The sequence below is a fragment of the Chrysemys picta genome, chromosome 9, assembly GCF_011386835.1.
Source record: "Chrysemys picta bellii isolate R12L10 chromosome 9, ASM1138683v2, whole genome shotgun sequence".
In the NCBI taxonomy this organism is placed as follows: domain Eukaryota; kingdom Metazoa; phylum Chordata; order Testudines; family Emydidae; genus Chrysemys; species Chrysemys picta.
In genome coordinates, this window is record NC_088799.1 from 89,988,721 (window position 1) to 90,011,465 (window position 22,745).

The following is a 22,745-nucleotide window of genomic DNA, read 5'->3' on the forward strand; positions in this document are numbered from 1 at the left end:
ATTCTGATCTAAATTGCACTGGTATAAATAAGGAGTACTCCACTGAAGTAAATGGAGTTGCATGGGTGTTAAACTGGTATTCTTCCATTCAGAATCAGGCCCATTGATGTGATTCTTGTGTCATTTTGCATAGCAAGCAGGTTCAATATGGTGGGCTATGGGGTGTGGTGGAAGTGATTTGTAATAAGAATAATGCATTCTTGAACTAAAACTTGATGAGAAATTGGTGTTCATAGCTGGAACAAGGTTGAATGGTATGGTGTCATGCATAGGCAGGTGAAACCTATTCTTGGAACAACAACAATTAAAGAAGTCTTCAACATGATCTATATTTTCAAAAGCTGAAAATAGCACAACATAAAGTGTTTGTGTACATTTTTTTGTTTCAGCTTTACCCAGGAATGCTAATATCGTACACTGATACTGCAATGCCACATACGAAGGCAAGCCATCAGTTGTGCCAATGTAATCAGAAACTACATTCATTTGTGTTTTATTTCCTTTAATCACTCTTCTTATTTGATAGAGTACTGGGCTTTCTAATAGAAACAGGGAATTTTGGAATTGCTGTATAAAAAGAATACCTATCTTCAGTTTGAAAATTGCTACAAGTCTAGTAATAACATATCATTTTCAGGGTAATTGTTAACTGTTTTGCTATATTATAAAAAAAATGATGTCTACCTGAGAAAATGATGTTAGTACTGGATCTGGTATTACCAACCTAATAATTGGAAAGATTTTTGAATGATATATCCTGTAGTGCAGTGCTGAAATACTGACATGTTAGAAAGCTGTTTTCCTCTTTATGGCAGGGCATATTATATTCTCACTGGTAAAAAGTTCACTCACTGGAATTACTCTTCCACTTTTAACACAGTTGTGCTGCAGTCACCAACATTTTTATACATTATTATCAAGCAGTTCTTATTTAAATTTAAATGTTGATTGTATACTGCAGTTTGATGCCCTTTCTGAAAAATACAGAGCAGTCCTGCTATTAATTTCCCTTAATTAAATACTCACAGTGTTTAAGAAATTAATCTGCAACCCAATAAAAATGTATGAATAAAATGAATATTTATGTAGTAATCCCTAAGAAATCAGATCGTACTTTCAATTAATAGTTGATTTGTTAGAGCGTTAACCAATCCTGACTTCTCATCATGATCCCAGTTTTTAAAATAGCTCAGAGGGTGGAGATGTTTAGAATTGGGAAAGTTTCTTAGACCCTTTTAATATACTGTTTGAAAGATCTGGCCATGCTTTACTGAAAGTGTTCTGTGCTCTTCTCCTGTATTGTCAAATTCAAAGATAAGGTGCAGAATATTTTAGCTGCTGCCTTTTTTTTCTGCCAGATCATTTTATTTCAGTTTTGGTGGGTCAAAGGTTCTTAAGAACTGATACCAACATTTTCAGACTCTGTGTTTAAAATTTGAAACCTATGTGCTCCCTGGAAGCATGTAACTCCGGTGTTCTGGGATCTGCCCACTGGTGTCCAGGTGGAGTTTAAGGTATTAGTTATGACCTGTGAAGCCCTAATGGCCTTGGACCAGCCTCTCTCCCTGTGCCATACTACCACAGATGCAGTCACAAGGGCACTTGAAAAAAAGTGGGGCAGCTAACAGGGTGTTCTCTGCAAGCACTACAGGATTCTGGAACTTGCTATCTCCCCCTCTTCTCCCCCCCTCCCCCCCCGGTCTAAAATAGTTGGAACTTTTAGTGATTTTTCAGGCACGCTGCACAAGGCAACCCTTTGACTGGCTTTTTGGAGAAGGCTAAGGATGTGCTATCATTTTAATAATACTTAGATTTAATTGTATTGTCAGTGATGTATTAGGTTGCCTACAGCCTTGGATAGGCATCTTTTAGTTATTTGAATAGAAATAAGTAGAGTAAAATAAGTTATTTAAATGAATATAAGTGGCCTGATTTTCAGAAAAGCTGTGCTCCTGCAGCTCCAATTAAAGTCAATGGTGACATCTCTGAAAACCGGGCCATTTAGTCAGATGACAAAATACAGATTTAGACACACAACTTTAGGCACCCACACGTGAAAATGTTGGCATGATAACAGTGTATCCAGATTGTGTGTGGCTCAGAAATATTTTCTGAGAATCTGAAAACTAATTTTAACAAGCTTTTACAGGTAATGATCCTTCCATGTGGAACAGAAGGTGGAATGAATGAAAACAAAAATGGAAGCCCTACGTATGTTTGCTGCATGGTGAAAGCAGAGCAGGATTGAGCACTACTAGTTTGTAATAGGTAATATGCACTTTTTTGACACCTTCATTTTTCTTCTCTCATGTTTAGGGATCGTACACAAAGGAAATGGAGAAAACATGTTCATTTCCCAGCAGCCACCAGTCATCTCAACGGTCATGGGTAACGGACACCAGAGAAGTGTCTCCTGCTCCAACTGCAATGGTCTTGCTCTCAGCAGCAAACTCTTTGCCCCGGTTGCCTTGGCTTCTGGTCCGGATGGCAGTGTGTATATTGGAGACTTCAATTTTGTCAGACGCATCTTTCCCTCGGGAAATTCCATTAGCATTTTAGAATTAAGGTAGGAAATCTTGGAGTTTATTGATTGGTGGTCAGATCTTTTAATGTAAGCTATGAGAAATACAGTGAAATGTTTTTAAGGGACCTAAGGGACTGACCAAATTTGACTGCTTATTAGAAACATGTCTTTCTCTCTAAGCATCAAATTTACCCCAAAAACCTTGGGGTTACCTTAAAGTGACCACTTAAGAGGTGCAGTGGGGAAGGTTGCCTATGTTAGATGGTGTTTAGTGTTTAGTACAGGTTTCACATAATTAATCAAGAAACCTACAAGTTGAATAGTCTGAGTCTTCTCTCCCCTATATTTTTCCTATTTAGATTTTCAAAATAGAATAAGATTTTAAAGTATTTTTTCTTAAAATCAACATAACTCCTGGTGGAATATTTGAGTTGAGAAGCAGGTATGTATGTCAGCTCAGAGATAGCAATAGCCACTTTGCCTGCATGTACTGTAGATGGACAGATCAAGTTCAGAAGTACCCAAATTGTTCTCCATCTCTTCTGGAAAGCACAGCAAAGTAGAGCTGGACTGAACTTGAGACCGGCACAGGCCATGGGCATTCCAAACTAGTATCTGTCAAACCAGGTGTTGCTATGCCACCAAAAAGCTACCCTGCCACAGCTTACCCCCTATAATTGACACTTTACCCAGTTTCACTCTAAGGGACACTATAGGTAACTATAAAATTGTTCTGGACCCTAAACATTACCATAAAGCATGTCTCTCACTCATCATTGGCGTGCTGCCGCCTGCCTCACTTCAGGCTTGATCCTACAAGGTGCTGGGTGCCCTCAACTTGTGTGGAGGTCAGTGGGAGCACTCAGCACTTTTCAGGATCAAACCCTTACATACACCAGTACTGAAACACACACAACTATTTTCAGAGTGGTAGCCGTGTTAGTCTGTATCAGCAAAAAGAACGCGAGGAGTACTTGTGGCACCTTAGAGACTAACAAATTTATTTGGGCAGAAGCTTTCAAAAGCTCATGCCCAAATAAATTTGTTAGTCTCTAAGGTGCCACAAGTACTCCTCGTTCTTTTTTCACAGAACTATGTTCCATGTAATGTATAGAGGCCACACTAAACCTATATTACTCATCAAAACACGTGGTCATGTAAGCAGCTAGCATGGTTAGAGTACAGTTGCACATTAATTGTTCAAGATGAGGTTGGAGATGTGTGTACTGTGGTTGGTGGAAAGGAAGCAACTGAATTTGAGAGGGAGAAATTAATGGAGTAGAGATGAGATGTTGAATGATTTAACTGCTTATGTCTTAATTGTCTACAATTTACATTGAGGGGATATACAAAGTTAACTGTGTTTTCGTATGGCTATATGTCTATGTGAGGTACGGTAAAGGTACGTATTATGTTGGTTTGGTTTGTTCATTGATACTGATGTTTGTTGTTTTGCTTTTCTTGTGGCTCCTGGATTGATTTGTCGTATTAGGAACAGAGATACAAGACATAGGTAAGTAAATCACAGTGCAGTTATGCATGCATCCAACTGATTTAAGAGATCATTTATAAACAAGCAACAAGGAATATTCCTAAACAAAGGAATTTTTTAAATGTAGGCTTACAGAAACAATGTGTCGTTATCAAATATGAATGTAAATCAAATTCAGTTTATTTGCTTTAGAGAAGCATAGGTTTGTTCACTTTACATGGATCGCCTCCCCCACTAACCTGAAAGAATCTGAGCTTAATCAGCAAGGCACAGTGTAAAGTTTTCCACCTGAAGAGTGACTGAGGTTATTGTTAAAGGTAACTCAGTTATTTTATTAACTTCTGTTATATTAATTTTGTATTATATCGTAGATACGCACTATTAGGGAAATTGGAATGGGTACATTTTAGAAATGGAAAAATAAATAAAAGTCTCTAGAGGAGGACTAGAGAGGTTTGTAGTTTATTAACTTATGGCTAGCTTGTAACTGTGGACACTTCCCTGAGTAAGGGGCAGTGCATAGCTGAATTGCTCCATGAGCAGCCCTGAGGGTAGGACTACACTGCAATCAGCCGTGTGACTGCAGCACATGTAGATATACTTGAGTTAGCTTTGATCTGGCTAGCTCGGATAGCAGTGAAGCCACAGCAACATAGATGGCAGCACAGGCTGGCAGCTTGAACTTTTACACAGGGTACATGCTTCTCCAATGGCTTCACAGCTGCTGTTGTGTGAGCTAGCTAGCTCAAAGCTAGCTCAGTATGGCTAGACGTGCTGCAGTCACATCACTTACTGCAGTGTAGACCTGCCCTTGGTGAGTCACACTCTTCCCCCCTGCTTCTCCTTTGCTCTGCAGAGGAAGCAAGTTACTTCCCTCTTTCTCATGGAGTCCCCACTGCACTCAGTCATCGATACCAGCCAGCAAGTAGTTGAGGGGGAGAAGGGAAGGGCGGACAAGGGCTCTTCCCATTCCCTCCATCCACTTGCTTGCAGCAAGGTGCACTGGGCAAGTAGGCCTTGCTGTCCTCACCACACGTAGAGTCTTTGTTGAGTATTGAGCACGTGGGGCCCTTACTTCCCTTGTGTGGCTAAGGCGGCTGTGACAACTTCTAAGGGCCGTAGAAATAACCTACAAAAGATTAGAAAGAACAGAGAGCTGCTGAGCATCAGGTTGCTTTCCCTAGAAACAAGCTCTTCAGCCTCCTGATATATTATTTTAAAAAGCAGGTAAATAAACCAGGATTGATGCAGCCCGTTTGGATGATTGCATGGCGTAGTAGGGAGAGTACAGTAGTAGACTGAACCAAATTCAAAAAAATGATTTTAAAATGGTATGTTTTAAGGGTTGACATGACAATCATTGTTATTAGGTTTTAGCCACAATCATATTATTGAATATGATAGTTTGTTTGCCACCGTTCTTATCAAAGATATAATCTTTCAGGCATTTTACAACAAAAGCTTGAGAGAAAGTGACAATTCCTGGCTAATTGCATGCATCTCCAGAGTTTGTTTTAATGATTGTTTCCATTTGTTATGTATTAAACCTGTCAAAGTCCTTCAAATTTTATGAAGTTGAAAAGAGGAAAATTGAATTTGTTCAGTCTGGAATGACAATTGTCAACAAAATGATATTAATCAGGGTTTTAATTTTTGTTTCTCTTTCTGAAATGATTTTTTCTAAATACCAGTGCACTAGAACAAAATACACTAGCTTCTTTGGATAGGCTTAAATCGTAGTTAAATTTAGTCACGTGTCAAACTGCTTCCCACTAAAGTGCTGTTGGGTATTAATTGTAAGTATTAATTGCCTATTTGCAAAGCTATATTATTCTGACTAGCTTAAGTGAAGTGATTTGTGGTAAATTGGAGGGCATCACTTGGAGATAATACAGGCAATGAGGTTATGGAAAGTCTGTTTACAGTCCTTACTGTACACAGCTTTATTGTGGCTTTAAAAGCCACAGCCAATTTACATTAGGAAAGGGTGTGGGTGGACACTAGGCTTTCTTCCTAGGGAGGACACAGGAATGCAGAATGCTTCCAGACTGCTAAAGAGCACAAGCAGGAGCAACCACTAACTATCCCCTTTGGGACAGTCTGAGTAAACTGCAGTATGGAGTCAGACCACCACAGAGTGAGCTCCTGGAATACCCCGGAGCACTGGGGAAGGTCTCATGCTACACCCTGCCTGAGGATGCTCAGCCAGCTCTTCAAACTCATGCAGAGGGAGAGCAGGGATGTGGCCATTTTGAGGTGGGTTAGCATATCCAAGGGATATAGGGAAGTTGTCTCTGTACTACCCTAACAGAAGGACTGCAACTGTAGCCCCTCCCTGCATAGGTGTGATTGTGGCCCGCCCTTTCAAGGCTCATTCCTTCCTCCTCCCCTCATAAGGAAAGGCAATAATCTAGCCCAACAGTTCTCAAACTTTAGTAACCCCAGGACCCCCATTTTAATTTATATTTTTGTGGACCCCCCCAAGCACCCCGCTCAGCCCCAGACTCCATCCCCACTACACCCTTTCCCCCAAGACCCCACTCCACCTCTTCCTGCTTCACCCCTGCCCTTCCTCTTACCCGCCTCTTTCCACCCCCTCCCCCAAGAAATTGTCACAGCTGTTCTCCGGGGTGCAGGAGGTGCTCGGAGGGATGGGGAGGAGTTGATCAGCAGGGCCAGCAGACCCCCCTGGAGTACCCTCGTGGACCCCAGTTTGAGAAATGCTGATCTAGCCCCTTAATAGTTGCAATATGCTCTCCTCCTGATGCCAGCCCATACTGCTGACTGGGGCAGAGGGAAGACAAGGCCACCACCCCCTCCACCTATGCACAAGCTGCTGTGTTTAGTACATGGTGCTTTGTCTCCTTATAACTTGAACTCAGAAAGCAGAAGCACCAGAATTTTGGCTGCTGACAGCATAGGTATGCAAGGGGGAAAGGGCTTCCAAATTCCAGCCCTCAACACACTTCTCCCTCTCAAAAAGTAGGGAAAAGAGATGAACTTCAGAACGTACCTTGAAAGGTAAAAGATTCAGGCAATTTGAGACCTTGTGTGGGAGAGAATCCCAAACTCTAGGGCTGCACACGCAAATTGCTTCATAGTAACTCCCCTTTTTTTATTTATACCATGGGGAGGCCTCTCTGTAGCAATATCACATGAGGAGAGAGACAATTTCTCATATAGTCAAGTTTAATCCCATTTATGTGGTGGCAGAAGGGGAGGGGTTTGTGGGTAAAACTAGTAAATTGGAGACTGGTTGTATCCATGTGATGGATTTTATGTCCTGTCCTTGAGATTATTTTTTGGGTGCTCGGCTGCCTCCTTTTGATGATCACTTTATAGAGAGTATTCTATTTTTTCAGATTCTTATACAGTGCCTATGTACATAGTCTCTGAGCACCTGCCCATTAAACAATATGACTGGCATCTGTCACATGCCATCCTTTCCTTCTTTCTTCTTTCCTCTCCTCAAGGGGAAATTACATGTAGATTGGGTTTATTTTAAAAGGTGGAACAACACTGTGGGGATCATGGCATGTACACAGAGTGTGATTCCATGGGTTTGAGTAACTTCAATTTTTGGAAATATTTTGTTTGTTTCACTTGAAAACATTTCCGTTAAAAAAGATTGATATTCTTAGTATGGGAGAGAGTTTTTTGACTGTGTGGGGTCAGGATGGTCCTGTTTGTTTTCTCAGCATTCTGTAATCAGGATCTAACATCTGGTAATAAAGCTATTTATTCTCTCTCCACTTCACCAGTTGCCAAAGATAAAGAACTAAGGGAAGGGAATAATTTGTTCTGAAATGAATCATTGTTAATTTTCATTTATTAATCTACTTGGTACAGTTTTTAACAATGCTAATTAAAAATTGTCCCAGGTTTGGATATGATTCCAAACTTTCCATAAGATGAGAAGTATTTGGTTCTGCCCGATCTCTGCTAGTAATATTTAAATTCAAACATTTTAGCATTTAAGATTTTAAGCATAGATAACATCAAGAGGTTTCTAATAGCCAGTGTATTAAACCTAATCACATGGATGACTGAAAACATATCTAAAAGGAGAGTACATAATGACCTCTAGTGCTTTGTGGTTTTTACCAGATGAATAGAGTACATTTATTTAACATCTTGCATTCTACTAGCAAATTTTTCCATACTGGTATTTTATGGAAAATCTTTTGTTTGGTCAGACCGGGTCTCTTTTGAACTTCAGCTGCAAATACCAGAAATGGCCTTTCTTACAAAATGTTAATTAACTTCAGAATAATGACAAACTTTAATTCAGCAATTAATCACATTTACTCATCCTTCTTCCCCCACCCCAATCCCTTCTCTCAGCACCCTGTCCTTTCTCCATATCTCACATCCCTCTATTCAGTCTGTCAGTATCTCTCTCTCCATGCCTCCGTCTTTTCATATAAGCTTATGATCAGGATTATACTAGCCTGGTTTATGTCCTGATCCTGTGAGGTGCTGAGTACTTGAGTCCTTTGGATGTCAGTGGGAGTTGAGGTTTCTAAGCACCTTGCAGGATCAGGCTCTAACTATCAAACTTATGTCACAGGCTTTTTATAATCTTTCACCAGTGGAAATAAGATATTCTAACTGACCCTCTACTAGAGGAGTTGCAGCAATGTACAAAGCACCAAATAGACTAATAAAATAGAAGAAATGGAGCAAAGAATATATATCTGTTCATACCCATTACCAATATAGTTCATAACGTACTTTTCCATTGATCTGTAACATTGCCCAGTGATGTAGGACCATCTAATAAATGGTCAATAAAACCTAGTTATCTCCCTCAGTCAGTCAAAGGTTTCATATTTAAAGTGACTCCTTCAGCTTAAAATCTAATCAGTATACAAAAAAAGGGCAGGGGGACATTAAAAGTACTTTCAGGCACTACACTTGCCCTGGAATACCTGCCAAATGTGGTGATTTTAAATTACATTTTCTTTATATTGTTTTTTTCTCTTCCCTGTTGTGTAAGACCCACACAGACAGGGGAAACTGGTTGTACACAAAGCATTGTCAAATGCACCAAAAACAGACTGGAAAAAAAGTAGAGTAACACATCTTTTCTCTCACCTCTTTCCATTACATTAATCTCAAGTGTTCACTGTAACAATAGTACTAAAACATTTTTTCTGAAAGAAGTGATTTTTTTTCACAGTGTTTCTTTAAACTACATGACAGTTGAATATTTTAACAAAGAGTGTATTTCAGTAAGAAATTTAAATATGGGGTATTGAAACAGAAAACCACAGACTGGCTTTGAGGCATGTTCCAGAAACATTGGAAGCAGTAGAGAGAATTCTCTTTCTCAGATGCTTGACTGGTGGGTCTTGCTCACATGCTCAGGGTCAGGAAGGAATTTTCCCCCAGGTCAGATTGTCATGACCTTGTGGGGAGTTTTGCCTTCTTCTGCAGTATGGATTGCTTGCTAAGGTCATCTGGGTATATGTCAACAAATCAATTCCCTGCCATTGCAGGGACCTCGTTCCCTCCTGTTCTCTGCCTGTGGAACACAATAGTTTAGTCTCCTGAGAGCTGTAATATTTTAGTCCAGTGGTTTTCAACCTGTGGTTTGCGGATCCCTGGAGGTCTGCAGACTATGTCTAAGATTTCCAAAGGGGTCCGCACCTCCATTTGTAATTTTTTAGGGGTCCACAAATGAAAAAAGTTGACAACCACTGCGTTAGTCTGATACAGGATATTGGTCTCAATACAGGTAACTAGATGGGGTTCTGTGACCCATGATGTGCAGGAGATCAGACTATGATCTGATGGTCCCTTCCAGCCTTAAACTCTGTGACTCTGTAAAGATTCTAGTATAGCTGATGGCCAGAAATTACCGTCTCCCTCCAAAGAGAGCATTGCTGTGTTATAAGTCAGTCTGTTTCCCAGAAGTACCTTAGGAAACCATTTCTGGTGGTAAAAAATCCATTGTGTGTCTCTGGCAGTGCTTGGAACTTCTACAGATGTTGGCTAACGATGGTCCTAATCATGCCTGCACTGAGTCGCCTTGATGTCAGTGACCCTATGCCTAGGCTTCAGAGCCTGTCCACACTGATCCCTTCTTGTGACCAGGACCAGTGTTAGCCAGTGTTTGCAGGATGCCTGCAACCTTAGCAGGATTAGGGCCATTGTCTGCACTACTTGCCATCCTCTCTCCAAACTGACATGGATCATAAAGCAGTCAGAGAGAAAACAAACAATCTGATTGGCTAATGAGATGCAGTCCAGTTCACCAATTAGAATTTGAGCCTCATCGCCTAATTAGCATATATATACATATTTTAAAATAATGTTTCATAATTGCAATAAGGCAATCCAGTTAATGAATTATGGTGCATTAATTCATGCCTAGTTGCATTAATGGTACTTGGCCTTCCGCCTTGCTCCTGAAAATGTACTAGGAATGAATTAATGCACTACATTTCACATCATGGTCTTTCTTAATGATTAAATAAGGTCAAAAATAATCTGAAGTGGATATTTGTGCTCATCCGGAATAGTCTATGGTGCACCCTGCTGCTTCATGCAAGTTGTAGATTTGTTTTTGAATGCTGAAAGTAATAACATGTACCGCACATATGAAAGTAAGGCTTATGCCACTGAAAGTAAATACTACAAACAGGGAGAAAGATGAACAAATTAATTTTGTGACTTTGCTCTTCTTTGTCTTAGCACAAGTCCAGCTCACAAGTACTACCTGGCTGTGGACCCAGTGTCAGAATCCCTTTACTTGTCAGATACCAACACCAGGAGAGTCTACAAAGTGAAATCTCTCAGTGAAACAAAGGATTTGGCAAAGAACTATGATGTCCTGGCAGGGACAGGTGAACAGTGCCTTCCGTTTGATCAGAGTCACTGTGGAGATGGTGGGAGGGCATCAGAAGCTTCCCTCAACAGTCCTAGAGGTAGGGAAACTATATATTTAGTGTTTATCTTAATTGTGTTGAGCTTTTTTTTTCTTAATTACAGTGAAACTCAGATGAAGTTGGCTATATGAAACTGGATTTAAAGTGACGTATAATCCTCCAACCATAATTATATTATTCTAAACTTTCAGGCAAACACTATGGGTGGAAGGGTCAATTTGTCAGTTGATGCATACAAGTAAATTCTAGTAATGTTAATGAAGTTTAGGCATACGCATTAAGGAAGACACAAGGCATCAATGTACTTCAAACTGAGATCCATCACAGTTAGTGCTTATTTGGAAATCACTAATTTGCCCAATCTCATTAACTACACCTTATCAACGTCTCACTTGTTCTGAGTAAAATAATAAGTTTGATGTAGCTTTTTGTCCAAAGTAAATATTGTATTGCCAGGGACTTGATATACACAAAGCCTTGAACCATCAATAGCACTAAAATCCAATCTACTTGCACTGTGCCTTAAAACTACTGTAAAACACAGCATAAGGGCTTGATCCTGCAAGGAGCTAAGCTCTATTCTATTGAACTCTATTCCAACTTCTATTGAAGTCAGTTGGAATGAAGGGCACTCAGCCCCCCGCATACAGAGCCCCAAGTGAGCTGCTATTTGTTCATTCCTCTTAGCACCCTGCAAATTCCTAATGAATAGCTCTAATAAGGAAAAGTTGGATTTTTTTTGTCTGAGCTAATAAGGGAAAGTTGTAGATCAGTACAAAATTAAAATGTATTTCCAAGGTAAAGCAATGAACCCTGTTTTAAGACGTATTCAGTAACATATTGTAGCTATAGCCAGAGTGACTTAACGTGTCTTCAGTGATGGAAGGTAAGTGCGAGGTAAGGACAAATAAATGTTAATCTTCAGGCAGCTAATTAATATGCTGAATCAACTCTAAAAATAGAAGGAAACATACCACCCAATGTATTATTGCTGGCCACGATTGATTATATCTAATTAGAATACAATTTGCTGTTCTGTGTTGTTTACTTACAGAGGAAATATCTTGATGGAAATTTCTTACATGGCAGTTATATATTTGGCTTTCTAAATACAAGGTTAAAGTTATAAGGGAAAATGAATTTTGTTGTTGTTAACATCTGATTTATAAACTGCTGATTGACACTGAAAATGCTGTTCATGAGTCATGGAGCAGCCAGCCAAAACAAAATGAACAAAATGCATATAGTAAACTGCAACCTGATAATGGCAAGGCAAGTGGTGAATTCTGATTACAGTTCCTGATTGGCTCTGAATTAGGTGCATGCTATTATTTTTATAACCTTGGTTCCCCCACCCCACTTGTTCGTTTGTCTCAACCACCTGTTATGTCTTGTATTTCCGTTTGTAAACTCTTTGAGGTATGGACAATCATTTTCCATATAGAAGTACAGTGCCTAGCATGATGGAGCCCCAACCTTCAACCACTTCTGCAATATGCATGTTTAATAATAATAATAATTAATAAATAATTAATAATGCTATATTAAACTCATTAAAACAGCAGCTACCATAATCTCTCCAAGAATGTAAATTCCAGCTTGAGAGTAGAATCATAGAAATGTAGGGCTGGAAGGGACCTCAAGAAGTCATCAAATCCAGCCCCCCATGCTGAAGCAGGACCAAGTAAACCTAGACCACCCCGACAAGTGTTTGTCCAACCTGTTCTTAAAAACCTCCAATGATGGAGATTGCACCACTGTCCTTGGAAGCCTATTCCAGAGCTTAACTATTCTTATAGTTAGAAAATTTTCCCTAATACCTAATCTAAATCTCCCTTGCTGCAGATTAAGCCCATTACATCTTATTCTACCTTCAGTGAACATGGAGAACAATTGATCACAATCCCCTTCATAACGTTCCTTAACATATTTGAAGACTGTTATCAGATCCCCTGGCAATCTTCTTTTCTCAAGACTAAACATACCCATTTTTTTCATCATATTTTCTAAACCTTTTATCATTTTTGTTAAGCTCTTCTAGACTCTCTCCAGTTTGTCCACATCTTTCCTAAAGTGTGGCGCCCAGAATTGCACTCAGCTCTCTAGCTGAGGCCTCACCCATGCCAAATAGAGTGAGACATTTATCTCCCATGTCTTGCATACAACACTCCTGTTAACACCCTAGAATATTAGCCTTTTTGCGTCTGCATCACACTCTTGACTTACATTCAATTTGTAACCCCCAGATCCTTTTCAATGGTACTACCACCTAACCAGTTATTCCTCATTTTGTAGTTGTGCATTTGATTTTTCCTTCTTAAGTGTCGTACTTTTCACTTGTCTTTATTGAATTTAATTTTGTTGAATTCAGACCAATTCTCTAATTTGTCAAGGTCATTTTGAATTCTGATCCTGTCCTCCAGAGTGCTTGCATGCCCTCCCAGCTCGGTGTCTTCTTCAGATTTTATAAGCAAACTCTTCACTCCATTAACCAAGTCAATAATAAAAATATTGACTAATACTGGACCCAGCACTAACCTCTACGGGATACTAGATATGCCCTCCCAGTTTGACAGCAAACCATTGATAACTGCTTTTTGAGTACCATCTTTTAACCAGTTGTACACCCACCTGATAGTAATTTTCATCTAGACTGCATTTCTCTAGTTTGCTTATGAGAATGTCATGTGGGACTGGGTCAAAAGCATTAGTAAAATCAAGAAATATCACCTTTACTACTTCTCCGCTATCCATTAGGCTAGTAACCTTGTCAAAGGAAGATATTAGGTTGGTTTGGCATGATTTGTTTTTGACAAATCCATGCTAGTTATTTCTTATCACCTCGTTTATCCTCTAGGTGTTTACAAGATGATTGTTTAATAATTCATTCCAGTATCTTTCCAGGTATTGAAGTTAAGTTGACTAGTCTATAATTCCCTGGACATCTGCATTCCCCTTTTTAAAGATAGGTACTATGTTTCCCTTCTCCAGTCTTCTGGGATCTCATCCATCCTCCGTGAATTTTCAAAGATAATCACTAATGGTTCTGAGATTGCTTCAGCTAATTCCTTAAGTACCCTAAGTGTGAACTTCATCAGGCCTTGCTGACTTGAATACAAGTAACCTATTTAAATAACTTGTTCTTTCCCTGTGTTGGCTTTTGTTCCTTCACTCTTGTTGCTAATATTAATTGTGTTGGATATCTGGTCACAAATAAACTTTTTAGTGAGGGCTGGCGCAAAATAGGTATTAAACATCTCAGCCTTCTTGATGTTGTCAGCGTTTAGCTCTTCCATCTTCTTCCACTTTTTTCATCTTTCTCTTGCTCCTCTTCTTGTGACATTTTATGTCCCTTACTACGAGTAACTTATTTTGTGCCTTAGCCTGTCTGATTTTGTACCCACATGCTTATATTATTCTTTTGTTTTCCTCAATAGCAGTTCTTCCATGTTTCCACTTTTTGTAGGATTCCTTTTGATTTTCAGGTCACTTAAATGCTCCTGATCAAGACAAATTGGCCTCTTACTCTTCTTTCTGTCGTTCATTCACATCAGGATAGTTTGCAGTTGTGCTTTTAATATTGTCTCTTTGTTAAGCTGCCAGGTCTCCTTAACTCCTTTTTCCCTTAGATTTTCTTTCCGTGGGACCTTACGTATCAGTTCTCTGAGGTTGTTAGTCTTCTTTTTTGAAGTCCTTTATTCTGCTGCTCCCCCTCCTTCCTGTCTTTAGAATTATGAAATGAACCCTTACACCCAAATTGCCTTCTACTGTCAGATTTGCTACCAGTTCCTCTCTGTTGGTCAGAATCAAGTGTAAAACAGCAGTCCTGGTTACTTTCTCCACTTTCTGAAACAAAAAGTTGCTCCCAGTACATTGCAAGAACTTACTGGAAATTTTGTGTTTTCCTGTATTACTTTTTCAACAGGTGTCTGGGTAGTTAAAGACCCTCTTACTACCACGTCTTGTGTTTGGATATTTCTGTTGTTTGCCTCATCGGCCCTCTTTGCGATTTGGTGATCTGTAGTAGACCCATACCATTGTGTCATCCCTATTTTTTACCCCCTGTATGTTTACCCAGAGACCTTAACTTGTTTGCCTCTCACCTCCTTCTGGACATCAAAACAAGTGTATATATTCTTGATGTATGGTGCAGGACCTCCTCCCTTTCTTATCCTGCCCGTCCTTCCTGAACAAGCTATACCCCTCTTTATCAATATTCCAGTTATGAGACTTATTCCACTAAGTATCTGTAACACCAATTAAGTCATAATTTAGTTGATGTACTAATACTTCTAGTACTTTCGGTTTGTTCCCTATACTCCCTGCATCTGTGTATAGACCTCTTAAGATGCTGAGCAGGTTACTCCACTAACATCCCTTTTGTTATTCCTATGACCCTATTGTAATTTTCCATGCTGTCCCCAACATCTAGCCCTCTGGTTAAGGTCACCTTTTTGTGCTTACCTGTGGTCTCTTCTCACCTGCTCCCTTCGAACCTTGTTTCAGACCTAAATACATACCTGTGTTAGCTCCAATTGAGATAATGTGCTAAAAATAGTATAGCCGCAGTTGCTTGAGGCGAGGGGGAGGATTGCCCTGAGTATGTGCCTAGTGTGTTGGCGGCATACATACTCGGGGTGGCTAGCCCCTCGCACCACTGTTTTTAACTTGCTAGCTTGATCACAGCTAGCGTGGGTATGTCCCCTCAAGCTGGAATTTACGGTTTCCACCCCTAGTGTCAACATACTCTTTAAAATCCTGGAATGTGTAGGAATATAAAAGCACAAAAGCATTATTGTTTGTTTATTTATCTGCACTGGGTGAAAGCTGTTTCAGAGATTATTTAACTTTTTGGTTTTTTTAATACTTGTATTGTTCAAATAAACAAAAAGAAAGCTTATTGCATAATTCAGGAGCCTGCAGCAGCTTCTAAAACTCTTCTATTTCATTTCCCTCAGTATCATTACCTGAAGGTGATTATATTTAGATGTCCTTTTGTGGAAAAAATAGAATGATGAATGCCAACAATGAAATTTCAGAGTGATGCTCCTTGGCTTGTCACTACAGTCAATTCTTTGATTTGATCTAGTTTTCCCAACTTTTATTTTACAGCTAATAGAAAACATTTTCAGCTTTGTTCATCAAAATTTCAATATAATAGGTCGGGGGGCAGGGAGGTAGCGAAGAGGTTGACCCAGCATTAATCCTTAGTATCGCGTGTGAGTTTGAATTGACTTTGTAACATGCTTTTAAACATGCATGGTTGATGTTAATAAAGCCCTGCACATGGTGTCTATGTGTTTGGGTTTTTTTGTTTGTTTGTTTCAGTTTCTCCGGGAGGGAGAGTGCATGGTACTGCCACAGAACCCCTAGCGCGGTGGTGCCGCTACAGCTCCCCCCACCCCAGAGTGCTGGGGGAGAGAGCGCGCAGTGGTGTTGCTGCAGCCTCCCCAGCCCTGGCACACCAGGAGGGACAGCATGCGGCGCCACCACAGCCCCGGGAAGGTGGGTGGTGTGGACCCAGCCCCTGGAGCCCAGCAGCACCGCCGAAGCGGGGCCAGAGGAGCAGAGCGTGGGTGGGGCCACACCTGGCTTTTTTGGGGGAGGCTCAGCCTCCCCCAGCCTCTCCTACCCGCCACCCATGGCCTCCGCCCCTAGCACCGACAGCACAGTTGTCCCCAGTGGAGAAAACCAAGTCGGCACCAACCAAACAGATGCAGCATTGGTCAGCACCGATGCCGGCACCGACGAGAGCAGACTCCGTGACACTGACAGTACCGACATCAGCACTGACAGTCTCTGCTGCACCAGAGAGACTTGATGATATCCTCAGCACCACACTCCCCAATATGCAGTACCGAGGGCTCCCCTATGGGCTATAGAGGAGATCCCAGCAGCTCTCATGAAACGACACACTTGTCTAGTGAAGATGATGATGAGGTGCAGGAACAAGGCACTTTCTCACCGCACCATTCCTCACCGAAAGAACACTGACCACCTTGCAGCCATTTGGGGCCGAGTTATCATTACAACCAGACAGCTCAACCATGGTGCAGACCGCCATGACTTTACCTGCCAATGGCCTTCCCCATGCAATCGACACATTGGGAACCCTGGGCAACTTACCAAGGTCCACACTCCGGGACACCTTGGCTCATAGAGGCAAACTACGGTCTAACCCAGCATCTCCCACCCTGCAGCCCACGGAAGCTCAGGACATTGGGAATGACATGGAAATGGGCACAGACCACAGATGGGCTACATCTCCAGCACACAATTCTTCCTCCTCCCCAGATGAGGTGATTATGCCATCACCGCCTACTTCACTGGATGATTTCAAACAGTTTCAATAATTGTTTAAATGGGTCACTCTAAGCCAGGATACCCCGTTGGAAGAAGTGCAGATGAACCAGCACAAGCTGGTACAAATATTACAACCATCATCTACCTCCAAGATCACTCCCCCCATCAATGATGCCATCTTGGAACCAGCAGAGACAGTCTGGCAGACACCAGCCTCAATCCCGCCAATGTGCAAAAGGGAGAACAGAAAGTATTATGTCCCTGCAAAAGGGGAAGACTTCCTCTTTGCACATTTGCCCCTCAACTCCTTGGTAGTCGATGCCGTGAACCAATGCGGCAAACAAACCCAGTTTAAGTCGACATCAGATGAAGAACACAAGAGACGTGATCTGTTCGGCCGCAAAGTTTATTCTTCAGGCACCTTACAATTCAGAGTCATCAAATATTCTGTCTTTTTGGCAAAATATGATTATGGTAGCTATGGGAAACTTAGCTCTTTCACAGCAGAGCTCTCCGAGGAGAAACCATCACAATTTCAGGCCATCATCAATGAGGGTCAACTCATAGCTAAAACAGCCCTCCAAGCATCTCTAGACCTGGCAGCCACGGCAGCCAGAACCACAGCCATGGCCATAGTGATGTGCCAGGCATCCTGGCTGCAGGCCTCAGGCATCCCTAGAGAACTGCAAACAAAGGTAGACGATCTACCCTTGGATCGAGAAAAGCTTTTCTTGAAGAAAACTGACGAGGTGCTCCACTCAATGAAGGACTTTCAGGCAACCCTGCATACCCTGGGGATTTATACCCCACCTGCAAAGAGAAGAAGGTACCAGCCTTACCAGAGACCAAGGGATCACTTAAAGAATCGACAGCAACAACGGCTTTCTGACAGTCAACGGCAATGGCAATGCTCACAGTGTCGGAGAACACCTCAATCCCAAGCACCGACTTCCCAATCAACTCCTCCTAAACCACAATTTTGAAGATTTGGTCGAGGGTTTGAACGACCTCTTTCACCAGGCAGTGCCTATGCCCAATCCATTCCCATGTTTTGGTCACTGCCTTCACCCTTTCTATCACATCTGGGCCTCGGTGACATCAGACCAATGGGTTTTTGAAATAATCTGTTCAGGATATACCATCCCCTTCACACCCGACCACCTACCCATCTCCCCTCCCTGTCCCTCTTCAGGGACCCTTCTCACAAGCACTTGTCATGAAAAGAAGTCAGCTATCTTCTACAACTAGGCGCCGTGGAACGAGTGCCTTCACAATACAGGGGGAAGGGATTTTACTCCCATTATTTCTTGACCCAGAAGAAGAATGGGGGATGGAGACCTATCTTAGACCTCAGGAAGCTCAACAAGTTCGTACACTCCCAAAAGTTCAAAATGGTCACACTGAGCATGATTCTTCCAACGCTGCAACAGGGGGCCTGGTTTTCAGCCCTTGACCTCCAAGGTGCTTATTTACATATCACCATTCATCCCGTTCACAGAAAATACCTGCGATTCACAGTAGGACACAAACACTTTCAGTACAGTCTATCTACTTCTCCAAAAGTTTTCTCCAAAATGCTAGTAGTAGTTGTGGCACATGTATGCAAACAGGGAATAATGATCTTCCCTTACCTGGACAATTGCCTTATCAAAGGACCAACTCAAGAAGAAACAATGGACACAGTCCAAACCACTTTCACATTATTCAGGGATTTAGGACTACAGATAATCAAATGAAAATCCATTCTAATCCCAGTCCAACAATTGGACTTTATTGGGGGGGCATCTCGATGCCATAGAAGCCAAGGAGTCCCTACCCGTGACCAGATTCACAACCCTAACAAACCTTATCTTGAAGATACAAGTCAGCCCCCAAATACCGACTCGTACTATCCTACAACTTCTAGGACACATGGCAGCCACGATGTTCGTGGTGTGACACACAAGACTACGTTTGTGCTGCCTACAGAGCTGGCTGAGCACGGTATACATACCCAGCAAGTACCGCCTGCACAGTCGATTCACAGTATCACCCCATGTCCTGGACACTCTACACTGATGGACAAAACCAGAAAATGTTTGCATGGGCATCCCATTCCAACAGGAACCCCCATGAATAGTAATCACCACAGATGCCTCACTGATAGCCTGGGGTGCCCATATGCATCAGCACACGGTTCAAGGCAGATGGTCTCATGTGGAGACTCTATTACACATCAATCTACTAGAGCTACACGCAGGCCGCAGTGCCTGCAGACACTTCCTACCTCATATAAAGAACAAATCCATTCACATCATGACCAACAACATTGCATGCATGTTTTACATCAGTCACCAAGGAGGCCCATTCACACTCGCTATGCACTGAAGCCATGACACTATGGAATTGGTGCAAACACCATAACATAGACATTTCGGCCTCCTACCTGCCTGGCTGTCAGATTGCGACGGTGGACACGCTCAGCAGGTATTTCTCTGTAGACCACGAATCGGAGATGAACGGAGGAGTTTTGCTATCCATTTTCCACCAGTGGGGCACTCTCCTCATCAACTTGTTCACATCCCTAAAGAATCGCAGATGCGCGAAGTTCTTCTTGAGTGAGGGACTGGGACCGGGGGACGCCTTTCTCATCAAATGGGATGCACAGCTCATATACACATTCCCACCCATTCCACTGATATCACACGTGATACACAAGATACGAACAGACAGGGCCAAGTTTATCCTCATAGTCCCGACTTGGCCCAGACAAGCATGGTACCCTTACTTAATGTGCATGGCAATATGCGCCCTGCAAGCTCTCCCTCGTCATCCGAATCTGCTGTCTTAGCATAACGGTCACACTCTTCACCCGAATCCGGAGATACTGCACCTACAAGCGTGGCTCCTGTATGGTTCCATCATGATGAACTAGCCTGCTCAGAACAAGTTAAACACATCTTACAAAACAGCAGGAAGGTGACCACGTGTAATACTTACCTTCAGAAATGGAAGAGATTCTCCTCCTGGTGTCAAGAAAAACACTTGATGGCCTCCACAGCACCACTACCATTAGTGCTGGAATACTTGCTAGAGCTGAAATGCTCGGGTCTAGCAATGAGCTCGATCAAAGTCCATCTTGCAGCCATTACTGCATTCCATCATGTGATCGACGAGACCTCGATCTTTCCGCATCCGACTACGAAATGCTTCCTTATGGGTCTCCAGAACATTTACCCAGAAGTTCACCAACCTACCCCGGCCTGGGACCTCAATCTGATGTTGAAATGCCTCACCCAGACCACCATTCAAATCGTTAGCCACCTGCTCCATGCTGAATTTATCCATAAAAGTGGCCTTTCTGGTCGCTATTACTTCCACCAGACGGGTGAGTGAGATAGGGGCGCTCGTGGCCGATCCTCCTTATACAATATTCTTCAAAGACAATGTCACGGTATGTCCGCACCCAAAATTCCTACCGAAAGTAACATCAGCCTTTTATATGAATCAACCAATCCATCTTCCTACGTACTATCCTAAACCTCACAGTACTCCAACAGAAGCTATTTTGCATACATTGGACGTTAGGTGTGCGCTAGCATGTTACCTTAAAAGGACCAAACCTTTCCGGAAATCTCCTAGAATTTTCATTTCTACTTCAAGCATTTGAAAAGCTGCACAATATCCATAGAGATTGTCTAAATGGATCTCCACATGCATTCAACAGTGTTACCATACATTAGAGCGCATTCTACACAATCTGTTTCAACCTCAATAGTGATTCTACACAATGTTCCAATACTAGAGATTTGTAAGGCAGCCACCTGGGCCTCCATCCACACATTTCCTGAGCACTATGCAATCACTCATGACTCCAGAGCTGATGCCATAGTGAGTCGAACCGTACTCACCTCCATGACTCAAACGAACTCAAAGTGCCTTCTGAGGGACACTGCTCTACAATCACCTGAAGTGGAGCACCCACAAGGACAGTACTTGAAGAAGAAGAGAAGGTTACTCACCCTGTGCAGTACCTAAGGTTCTTTGAGATGTGTGTCCCTATGGGTGCTCCACTACCTGCCTGCCTCCTCTCTACTTCAGAGTTCGCAGTGGGGACTCTGCGGCAGAGAAGGAACTGGAGGGCTTGCATCGTGCATGCGCCAGACCCAATGGCAGTATGAGACGCATACTGCGCACGCACGCCCCACGTGGACATTGCTACCATAAATCTCCGCTCAACGGCACCGGGATGCACTGACACCTGAAGTGGAGCAACCACAGCGACACACATTTCAAAGAACCTCAGTTACTGCACCAGGTGAGTAACCTTCTCTTATTTCATTCAATATCCTTGAGTCCCAATATAGCATTCTTAAGTTACATTTTTCTTCTCCAATCATTTTCCAATATCTTCCATTTTCAGGAACTTGGCAGTCATGGAGAACATGTGGGTTTTTTTTATTTGATCTTACTTGAAAAGCAAGTTTTCCCAAGTCTAATCCTGTCCTAATTTCAATGCAAGAGAAATAGAAACTCATTTTTCTGATAGCCAGAGTAAATCTGAGTCTGATTATTTCAGCTCAAGTTGGAGATAAGACATTTTTGTTACTTCCAGAATTGGCACTTCACATTTTGTTATTTCATCTCTTCCTTTAAATGCATCTGTTGAAAGAGCAACAACATTCATGTCCAGGGACTGTAAGAAGTGTTCCAGCTAATAAAGAATAGTTGAGCACTTTGCTTCTAACACTTTAAAAGTGAAAAGATGACAGAGATCACAAAGCAAGAGACTGCAAATCACTTGAATCATATTTTGAGTGGAGTATTATGGTAACCTATAAATAACTAATTGCATAAAATTGCTTTAGTAGTTTCTAGATGGCAGCTTTAATTAACAGCACCAGAGACATTTAGAAGTTTAGAAATGGATGGCATGTAATTTGCCCTTTTACCAACCATAAAATGGTAATTAACCAATTTGATTCACTTCTTCCTATTAAAAGTTTTATGAGAATAGCAAGTTCCTTCTAAATTCAGTCTCTCTTCAACAGAAGGTAACACATTTTCTTTTATCAGTCCTCTCCAGTACTTCAAGATGTTTTCATGTACAAATTCTTCAGAAGTTTAGAAATTTTTATTCAAAGTAACATGCTTATTTGCAAAGTTCTAAAATGTGCCAAAAGTATAAAGTAAAAACTCTGGAAGGGTGTACCATATTGTTCTCACCACCATTACTTTTTCTAGTTCTAGTCCACCAGAAATAATGTATTTACCAAAATAACAATATGAAAGAAACAAGAAAATGGCTTCATAGTGGAACTAATTTCTTGCATTGAATTTTCACTATTAAATGTGGATTAAATGAATGTTAGCTTGATTCCCCAGAGGCTGCAAAGCCTCATTCTTAGAACTGTATGCACAAAAATGTATATGCATAATATTGACATGCAATTTCACAGTTGAAAACACATCTGTGGTAATTGTGCTTTGCATATGACCAATTATCTGTCTAATCAGTCATTTATATTTGTAATTAGTGCATTTATGTGCAAAA

General features: G+C 41.5%; 1 protein-coding gene across 15 annotated transcripts in view; it reads left to right on the forward strand.

Annotated features, from left to right (window-relative positions):
- Positions 1-22,745, forward strand: part of TENM1 (teneurin transmembrane protein 1) — a 1,376,511-nt gene that overhangs the window by 1,279,587 nt on the left and 74,179 nt on the right. For all 15 annotated transcript variants that reach the window (XM_065556633.1, XM_065556629.1, XM_065556628.1 and 12 more), the window contains 3 exons: positions 2,317-2,566; positions 4,017-4,037; positions 10,716-10,948. In XM_065556633.1, coding sequence (XP_065412705.1) covers positions 2,317-2,566; positions 4,017-4,037; positions 10,716-10,948 — 504 coding nt within the window. The remainder of the gene's footprint in view (positions 1-2,316; positions 2,567-4,016; positions 4,038-10,715; positions 10,949-22,745) is intronic.